We start from the raw sequence: 10380 nt of genomic DNA on the forward strand, positions 1-10380 counted from the left end.
TAACAAACAATTATCCTGCACAATCTTGCAGAACATCGTCTGATTTTAGCCACCTCGGCCGTAGTTCTTTCAGTTAAGTATTAGGCGATATTCCGCGCGATTTTGCAGATAATTGTTGAATACAAAGCTTTTTGGAAGCTAAAAAGATCATTTGGTTAATTAATAACAGTTTGCACAGTTTATTTCTTGTTTGGTTTTATTTCAGTGTTTTGTGGGTCTCGACCTAGCATTGCGCGAATTGTTGGCGGTACAGTTGCACCTGTTAACAGCTGGCCCTGGCAGGCAATGCTGATAAACAGTTACGGATATCAGTTTTGTGGAGGCTCATTGATAGATCCACTTTGGGTTGTCACGGCCACGCACTGCATATATGGAAAGCAAGCGTCATCTGTTACAGTAAGGTAAGGAGAAGGCAAACGTTTCCAAGCGAAAAAATGGTATTTATAGCATAGACTGCGAATGCGGGAGTCCATGTACTTGTTTAAGTTACGCAAGACAAAATACTCTAGTTGTCGAATTAAAACATTACACACAACAGTACCAACGCATTATATGTCAAACTCACATATCCACGTAAATTTCTCTTAGCGCCACAGTATTGTTGAGAGGTAATTGACAACAACAATTGAAGATAGCAAAAATCCGGTGTTTAAAGCAAGTTATCTAAAATAAGCTGTGGTTAGTTGTGAACAACTTGTCACTTTTCCTTTTCAAAAGATAACGAGGTAATTAACTATTGAAATAGCAAAAGTTAGAGATACGAAAAATCCAGTGCGCAAAGAAAGCTACCTTAAATAAACTGGGAAAAAGTTTTTTATTTGGAAACCTAAACAGTTTTCCTTTTCAAAAGAAATTTAAACTGTAGCTCGTGCAAGAAAGTTCAGAGTAACAAATACTATAAGGAATATTTTGGTTCCCTTAAATAGAGGTAAATCCAGCATCAACAGACAGCGATACAATATACTGTACCGCTAGAATGCGCCATTTGAACTTGTTCATAAAAAATAATAGGATCATATATACACATTAACCTTATTTGCATTTTAGGCTAGGAGCTCATTACAGATCTAATGGTACTGTTGGGACAGAGCAGACTATCGACGTCGTGAAAATTATTCAGCACGAACATTACAACATACCAAATCGCTGGAGCAACGATATTGCACTTCTTCAGTTGTCGAAACCTGCTAAAATAGGCAAAGGAGTTGGACTTGCTTGCTTGTCAAATAACAGCTTCCAGCTTCCTGTTGATGATCTTAACAAACCTTGCTGGATAACTGGCTGGGGAATGCTTTCTTATCCTGGCAGCCCATCAAACGAACTCATGCAGGTTGACATCCCTATTGTTTCAAATCAACGCTGTAACGCATCATATCCTGGCAAAATAGATGACTCCATGATTTGCGTCGGCAAAGACCAAGGTGGAGTTGGGGGCTGCAAAGGTGACAGCGGTGGGCCGCTTGTCTGTGAGTTTAACGGCAAATGGTACCTGGAGGGAGCTACCAGTTGGGGTGGAATACCATGCGCATCTCCTTTCACAAAATATACGGTGTACGCCAACATTCGTAACTTGAAGTCATGGATAATAAACAGGATAACCCCTGCTATTACTCCAGCTTTGACATCATGTGACTTTGACCTTGGTTTGTGTCCTGACTGGCAACATTCCGACTCGGGTGTGTTTAACTGGACACGTAACCGTGGTTCAACTCCAACTTCTAATACGGGACCGTCGTCGGATCACACTACTGGATCAGGTACGTTTTCTTCATTAATGTATATGTAGACAACAGACAAGTGCAAAAACGTCGAATCGTCCATTTTAGTGGCGTACACAGCAACGATCCATAAAGAATCTCATGATCACAAAAATGAGAGTCGCATATGGATGAGTTTTTTCATATCCAAATGTCAGTTGAAGGTCTAATGTGAAGAGCTTGATAAATTAATTTGCTGACAGTTTATAAATACAATAACGTTCACATAGGGTTGATTTTCACCTAACGTAAGCCATGCAAGCACACGCACAAGCACAAGCAAAAGCATAAGCATAAGCGCTTAAGTAGAAACGGCACACTAATTATTATGCTGTCCTCACTAAGAATAAGCACAAGAACAGGCACAAGAAAACAAAACTGGACATCCTTCCTTCTTGTACACAGGGTTATTCTAATTTGAAGTCGGTGAGAACTGAATGATGAGAGAGTTCGTTCTTCTTATACATTTATGCTTGTGCTCGTGTCCTGTGAAATCGGCCTATTAAAAAGCTTAGACAAGAACAAGATCTACAATGGCAATAGTTTATTATTAAGCTAAAACTATAAAACTAAAACCAAATTTGGGTATTATACAATGCCTTAGTTACGAAAAATGTTTCGGTTTCTTTTGGCTGGTGTATTAAAATAAAAAGCTCTAATGAGTGTCTCGGTATGTTTTCAGAAATATAAACGCGTGAAAACCACAAATTCAGTCCCAAGTAATCTTAGTGATTCTTCTGGGGACAGAACTCTCTCAAAGTCAAGCAAACGTCAGAATGATACATTCCATTAAAAGTATGAAAAGACCCAATTAGAAATACATAAATGGTCAACAAACAAAGACCACTGACAAAGCCTAAACTCACCTCTCCCTAATGTTATACGCTTAAAGTTGTTAAAATATATTTTGACATCCTATACGGCTGTTTATAGTTTATCATATTATCTTATACTCTGGGTATTAAATACCCTTTTTCTTTCATATTTCCTGAACAGGATACTACATGTACATAGAAACGTCTTATCCCCGAGTCGCCGGTGATAACGCAAAGCTTGTGCTCAATGTATCTGGAAATGGAGCACTGTCTTGCCTTGAGTTTTATTATCACATGTACGGTGACACGATGGGAACTCTTACTGTCTTCAGTGGTAAAGCGGTAGTATTCAACACGTCAGGAGACCATGGTCCCTACTGGCAAAAAGCGGAGATAGACATTTACTTGACCAAAACTGTAAGTATACTGAGTATCAGGTGTTATTATTTCTTTTTTTAGCAAATAAAGAAGTTAGTTTGATTGATCAATTCGATTTCATTATTGGTCCGCATCGGGGAATTGCTAATCCAGGGATCGTTTAATGTTTAACGTCCTTTTTTACACGACTGAAAAGTGCGGTATAGCGCTGCCGAAAGCCGAGTGTGCACAGTAGCTATCGAATGGTATTTAATGGCACAGTGGAAAGCTTAACATTGAAGTCCATTGTTTATTTCGCATGTTGTAGTCTTGACTCTGCACAAAACGCAATAGCTGTTCACTTCTGTCAAAGTAACTTAATTACTAATAGGAAGGTCTCTGTTTCGAAATCTATGCATTGTGTCTAAAACAAATTAAAGATTGTGTGTAATATTTGCATACTGTTCGCTCCGTTGAAGTTTGCCGGGCTTCATAGCCATTTTCCTCCATTTACAATGTAAAGGGTGAAAAAGGCTTCCAGTCTGGCAAAGGTAAGGCTGGCGAATCATACTACAATGATTCCGAGATAATTTTCCATTTTCCGATTGTTAAATTGCAACTCTGACAATTTTTTGGCTTCATTTTCTTCGCCACCAATATGTCCTCAGTGACCTGAAACATCAGGAATTAAAAGAAAGCTGGCTAAAAATACCAAAAGAAAGTAAAAAAAAAACAACATCTAAGCGGCGTGAAACATCAAGTCTTCATGCACACATGCATTGCTATTAAAGTTTATCCGAGCAACCGATTTTTGGGTGAAGACGTTTTTAGCGACGGCTTGATTGCCCCAGATTTACACGTGCACCTTTTACCGACACTGCTATGCCGTCTCCTGTCAACTGTCTCCCCTTCTCACTTATCTTTTCTTACATTTAAGTTTCACTATCTAAACTCTTCTAATGTATTTTTCAGGTGACATTTGAAGGAATAGTAGGATCTTCTCTCACGGGTGATTTAGCTATTGATGACGTCTCGATTCGGAGTGGAAGTTGTGTTGGTCAGACTGCAGCGCCCCCTACTCCTACTCCAGGTCCAACAGCACCTCCAACGTCCTCCACAGCATCTACACGGGTGACTCCCACTCCCACACACACTACACCAGGTATAGCTTATTTTTCTGTCTCGAAATTGATTCTTTATTTTCCTTTTTTCATATTTGATTTACCTTCTCTTTATTGGAAGCATTTTTTAATTAGTTTATTTTGTTCACCACGTCAAAAAATAAGAAAAATGATAATGATAATGATAATGATAATGATAATGATGATGATGATGATGATGATGATGATGATGATAATGATAATAATAATCATAATAATAATGAAACTTTATTTGTGAGCATACACTCGACACTTTGAAACCACATTTAAAAAGACATTCCGTACTCAGTGCACTCAGCGACATATCAATGTCTTATTTTGACACTGTCGCATATACGATTTTCACTCTCACACTCCAACGCAGTCAAACGCATTTTTTTTTTTATCGCTTGCAATTAAATTCACGAAGAAGTGAAACACGAACAAGGATATGCTAGATAAAAACTAGCACGGTGACCCCCATTATTTTTCATTTTGCAATGCTCATAACATAATTGTGTCCTGGACCAATTTGTAGAATTTTTTTATACTCCTTCTATTTCAGTGGAATTCGAATCACTTAACATAAAATACGTTTATTTTTTTTTTTCTAATTTCATCGGTTACAAGAAACGCCATCAATACGTATACGGGGAAGACAACAGTCAGTCATATTGAAGATTCAAGGCCTGGATATGAACAAGGTAACATTTATACTATTATTTGTTGAAATAGTCATATATCATTTTCCGGAGTAGAGCATTATGATGTATTCATGAACGATAACATTTTTTCCTCATTTGAGCTTTAAAAAGTTTCTGTTAAATACGATTCCCTTCTCCATATTCAGTAAGCTTGCCTTCTTTATATCTCTATGGACAAAAAAAATGGACCAAATGGACCAACTAACACTTCGCAACTATCCGTTTTCCCTTTTTAACAAATTCGCCATTGTTTCTCGATTTTTCTTTTATTTTCTTTTATTTTCTTTTTTTTTTTTCATTCATGCACCACAGCTTTTAAAAGAGTTGTGGGACCGGTGGGAAAGATTTATGCCAGTTATCGCAGATTCACAGAATTGGGTTCCCTCCAGGCAGGATGTCTATGCTTCTGTTCTTTGATGGCACAGACAATGGAGTTAACTACATTTTGCCTCCATGATGGGTCGCTTGGCTCAATAAGTAGATTTTCCTTTTTCTTTTACGATTCTAAAGGGGACTGTGCAATCATCATTGTCCTGGTACAAAGTAGGGAGTATGGGGGGGGGGGGGGGGGGGGGGCTTGATTGAGCCAACAAAGTTTTGATTCGTTTAACACAAAGTGAAGGCCCTGAGCTTAAATAGTGGTTTAGGCTTGTCATATATTTTTTTTTTGTTGGCTGTCACGTTATGTGTCGTCACGTGACGTCATTACAGCTGCCAACTTCGATTTGGCCATTTTCTTTGGAAGTCGTAATTAAAATTACGCAAATGAATTTAAAATCAACCTGGAATGCTTATGGAATATGTTAAGTTTAACTAATCCGATCCTATAATGTAAAAAAAAAAATGTTTTTGAACAGAATGGCGTCGACAGGGAAAGTGGAATCATGTGATAAAATCGAAAAGTACGATTGGTTAAATGACTGCGTGAGCGCATGCAGACAGCCGCAAAAATTCATTTTTGAGAAAACCATCACGGTCGCTACGTGCGTATACGTGCCTGTAAAATATGCTAAAACCAGGAAAAACGTGGTATTAGAAATTGGACAACGTTAAGTCAACACACGTCATCGTATGAGTAAATGTTCATTTGTACGTACATTTATAATTTTCACGTACGTTTACGTGTACATGTGTGGACAAGGACGCGACATTCAAAATCCACCTTTATAGAGTAAGTCGTAAGCGTAAACTGCGTCACCACAGCTTTGAATGACGCCCCTGGACATCCTTGAAAAGCGGTTCAATGTGTTACTAGTTAACGTTTTGATTAATTATTAGTCGGTCGAGTTAGGTAAATTGCCGGATCTTCTTTTTATTTGTTTTTTGTACAGTGTGCCGAAGGTCCTTAACCGTCTTTAAAAAAAGTTATCTGGTCAGATCTGAATCGCCTTCTCAAAATTTCAAAAAGAAGAACAATCCCCTCCTCTGTACAGTGGACTGCAGTGAATAGTGAATTAGAGTGACTACAATAATGTTTTTTTTTCCCTTTTAATAGTGGCCATTTCCATTATGTTTTCTTTTTGTATTTGTCTTTGTAGTGGGACAAAAACATGGAAAATGACTTTAAAGTAGAAGTTGCAAAGATGGCTACAGCTTACTGTGCCGCTGATTTTGCCCGATGTCAACTTACTCCAACAAGGTAAATCACAAAAAAAAATAGTAAAAATATTTGCTAAACAACGGTAATTCATCGATTCAAAAGCGTACTTACACAAAAATGCACGATCACAACAGCACGATTTCATAAATATTGTCGCTTTGTTCAAAACAAAACAAAAGTTCGAAGTGAGAAAAACTTTTTGTGACTTCTGCCAGAAAGAGTGTATTTTCCTCTTGTCACGTGTCCACACACGTGATAAATGGATGCGTGGGGCTTTTTGCAAGAATTCTCAAAATTAATAATTCTTCGAATTATTTTTCCGAATCCCACGTTAGCTCAAAATTCTTGGGATGCCGGCGGATTAATCAAATGACAGGTCAAAACAATGTTCGCGGTTTGGGTTATTAAACGGATTTAAGTTAAAAGCAGGCCCAAGTAACCGTTCTTACAGATACATTGTAGCTTTTGCGAAAGGATTCTAGCCTGCGCGAAAAACGTTTTTGAAAACCATGTTGGTTAAATTGAACAGTAGGGTCAAAAATCAAATCAAAAATCAAAAGAAATCGCCGCGTAGAACGCAAAGCAAAATACACCAGGGTAGTTAGAGAGGACAAATACAAAGTATGCGCAAAAGAGAGAAATTGTTAATGAAGATAAATTTTTCAACAACGACACGAGCATGGAACAAAATTCTCAGTCCCCGACGGGAATCGAACCCATGGCCTCCGAGATACCAGTTGGACACTCTAACCAACTGAGCTTCGAGAGACTCGTGGTGAGCTGAGCCATTTTCTAGGTTGATATGTGACGCGCGTCCTGCATACTGCTAGGATCAGCAATATCGAAATCATCAAGTGTGTGGTAAATAATAAAGATGGTAAATTTTAAGCTCGGTGATAAAAAAAAGAAGATAAATTTTTCAACAATGACACGAGCATGGCAAAGAAAAATTCTGAAACTCCGACGGAAATCGAACCCATGGCCTCCCAGATACCGGTTGGACGCTCTAACCAACTGAGCAACCAGAGACTCGTGAGAAGTTATTGTTTGATAATTTCTCTTAGATTTGAGAAAAAAGAGAAACCTTTAGGATTCTTCTTTCTTTTGTTGTCGTCGTCATCTCTGTGGTTGTTGCTGTTAATGTTGTTTTCTACTTGTACGCCTATGATGATCAACGTTTTTTTACAACACTCTTATAATTTTTGTCTTTTTTTTAGTTCTCGTCGGAGGCGGTCGTCTAACAACTTGGTATTTTCAAGCGATATGGTTCATATTCTTCCAGGTTATCCAATTCAGTCACCTGACGATCCAATGATAGCCTTGTTAGAGTTCTATTTACAAATGCCCCAAGGATTCTCCGATAATGTCGTTCACAGAGATGCCCTGAAGGCCATCGTGAAGAGTGACATGTCTGGTCTTGGAAGATCAATGGGTAGTACTATCGTAAGTGTTCAGCCTAAATTCTCCACCACAGAACTGCCTACAGACAAAGATAAAGACAAAGATGACGAATCAATGACGGCCATTGTTATTATAGGAGTTTCTGTTGGTGGTGTCTTTCTGTTGGTTATTACCATCGTTCTTATTCTGGGTTTCAAGCGAAGTAACAGGTAGGTTACACCTGGTGCTTTCGGTAACAAAAACTTCGTTATTGTTATAAATGTGTATATTACAGGTGTACCTTTCGATCATCTATATTCTTAACTTCAACTCTTTGAGCTGGTAAATAGGAGACCGCGCCCACTGATGTTTACAAGACGTAACAAAAAACATATCAAACATTAGCATCTAAAACCGTCTCAAAACACACGTCAGAATTTGAATCTTCCCAGACATTTTTTTTTCTTGCTGGTAGTTTAGCAATCCATCACGGCTGTCCATCTTGCGTCGACAAGAATGAAACGTTAGCTTTCTACTTATTGTTATCCACTTCAATTCTATCATACTTAAAATACTACCCTGAGCCTATAATATCATTTTTTAAAGGAAGTTAACGTTAGGTAATGAACGTTTATTCGTTTGTCTCACGATAGAATCGCCTAAAGGTTGCAAAGCAAAGAGCCAGAGAGAGCCGAAGAAGCCGACGTTAAAGGCAGTGAAGGCGTATACGAAGGCGTAGACGAAGCCGTGATGGCTGAAAGATCAACCAACAACGCTTATGACAACCACACTTACGTTTATGTGGAACAAGCCGCTGAAGCAATGCGTGTCAATCGTGCCCTCCCATCAGACAAGAAAACAGCTGAAGAACACAATCTACGAGTGATAACCCACCACGCATTAATAAATGAAGGATTTCAGAATCAATATGCTTAATTCGATCACCCTGGCTTTTTCAAACACACTCGGCTTTCTTTGCCGCTGAATTTTCTAAAACAACGCTTTTTTGCTGTTAATTGTTTTGTCTTTTTTGGCTATGCTGTTACATTTTCCTAAACTTGGCTGGAAAAGCATTTTGTTACACTTATCCTTGATTTTGATAAAGATTATGTGCTAAAATATACAAATGCAATATCTTACTTTGGCGCATTGCTTAAAAAAAAGTCCGCTGATGTGCAAATATTGATGACCGATAAGTCGATAATAGCTGTACGTCTCCTTAAAATGTCTGAACAACGTTTTAAAAGGTTTAAAGGGAAGTGCTAAAGTTCTAGGGTCTTATGGTGCTAGGATGTAACTGCGCCTTTTGTAGTAGTAAGTAGCATGGTGCGATGCAGATTGACCGGCAGCTACCATATTACCACTGTATGCGTTGTGTTGATATTTAGAGCTATTGTGTATGACTTGGTAGTCTGTGATATTTCGCGCGCTATATTTGCAATTGCGACACTAGCATCTTTAATGAAGCTGTCATGTACAATTAGAGCTTAAAGACACAAGCTATTATAATAAAATATATATGATAATAAAATATATATGATAATATATATTATAATATGATAATAAATATTACGGACAACGAGGCGGAAAAAGAATTATATAACACAATCAAACCAAAAGAACAGGAATTGACGAGTGTATTTTCACATGATAAATCGGTGTCAAATTGTGTATTTCCTTACAAGCCTCCGCTAGCAACAATGTATGTACAGGGATGATGGCGAGTGTTTGTTCTCGAAGTATAAACCTGTAGCTGTTTTGCCATGTTTCATAAACAATTGAGTATTATGTATTATACAGTTTATAAGTAAGTTATATTGAAAGATTCATCTCAAGCATCTAATAATGTCAATAATGATCTTTCGTTCATTTTTAAATAAAATAAGAAAGTTTTATTTTCATTTCGTGATTAATTTAATAGGAAAAAGTTAGATAATTTTTGTACCCTCGCATTTTGTCTTGGAAATGATGCCATTGGCTATCTATCATCTCCTGACCGACAAGCGCGAGTAGAATAATAATTTGTTAAATATATCTGAGCACATCGATACTTTTTATTCATAACATATAGGACAAAATAATTTATTGCCTTATAAAATTGACATTTTTAAAAAAAAATTCGGTAACTGCACGAGGAAAAATTACTTGATCCAGATTGGACGAGTAAAACAAAAATACTCGTTTCTAATTGGCTGAGCGCCCTCACTTGTTCTGCTTGATTTTTGAGCAGAATTTCCAAACACAGTGTTAGCTGGTACGTCGCTTCGGAATTGGACTTCAGTTTACCATTATTTGATGAATAAGGGATGAAAACCGTGTAAAAGCCTGGGGAAACGAAAAGCCGAAAGCTAAATCTAGATCTTAGGAAAGAGAAGACCATTTCAACGAAAAATTGAATCAGTTAGACACTTGGCGAGTGAAATTCGTTGATGGCGGCCAACTGACTTCTTCGTTATACTTCTGTTTGTATCATTGATGAGCTGTTGGGCCTGACCGCTGATGGCCTGTATGAATTTGTGATAGAGGAAAACAAATTATAAAATTATTTCGGTACATTATATGTCCCCATACATAACGTACTTACCTAGTCTCGCTTGCCAGCCGCTGTTCGTTAAAATAAGCCCGCGT

General features: G+C 37.8%; 1 protein-coding gene across 1 annotated transcript in view; it reads left to right on the forward strand.

Moving 5' to 3' along the window:
- LOC144636998 (MAM and LDL-receptor class A domain-containing protein 2-like) overlaps positions 1-9137 on the forward strand; it is a 37110-nt gene extending 27973 nt beyond the window's left edge. The window contains exons 28-35 of the mRNA XM_078496178.1: positions 206-401; positions 1048-1757; positions 2754-2989; positions 3902-4091; positions 4699-4772; positions 6311-6411; positions 7590-7982; positions 8418-9137. Coding sequence (XP_078352304.1) covers positions 206-401; positions 1048-1757; positions 2754-2989; positions 3902-4091; positions 4699-4772; positions 6311-6411; positions 7590-7982; positions 8418-8688 — 2171 coding nt within the window. The 3' untranslated portion in view covers positions 8689-9137. The remainder of the gene's footprint in view (positions 1-205; positions 402-1047; positions 1758-2753; positions 2990-3901; positions 4092-4698; positions 4773-6310; positions 6412-7589; positions 7983-8417) is intronic.
- Positions 9138-10380: the final 1243 nt, after the last annotated feature.

Source organism: Oculina patagonica, chromosome 13 (assembly GCF_052425735.1).
Source record: "Oculina patagonica isolate OP01 chromosome 13, crgOcupat, whole genome shotgun sequence".
In the NCBI taxonomy this organism is placed as follows: Eukaryota; Metazoa; Cnidaria; class Anthozoa; order Scleractinia; family Oculinidae; genus Oculina; species Oculina patagonica.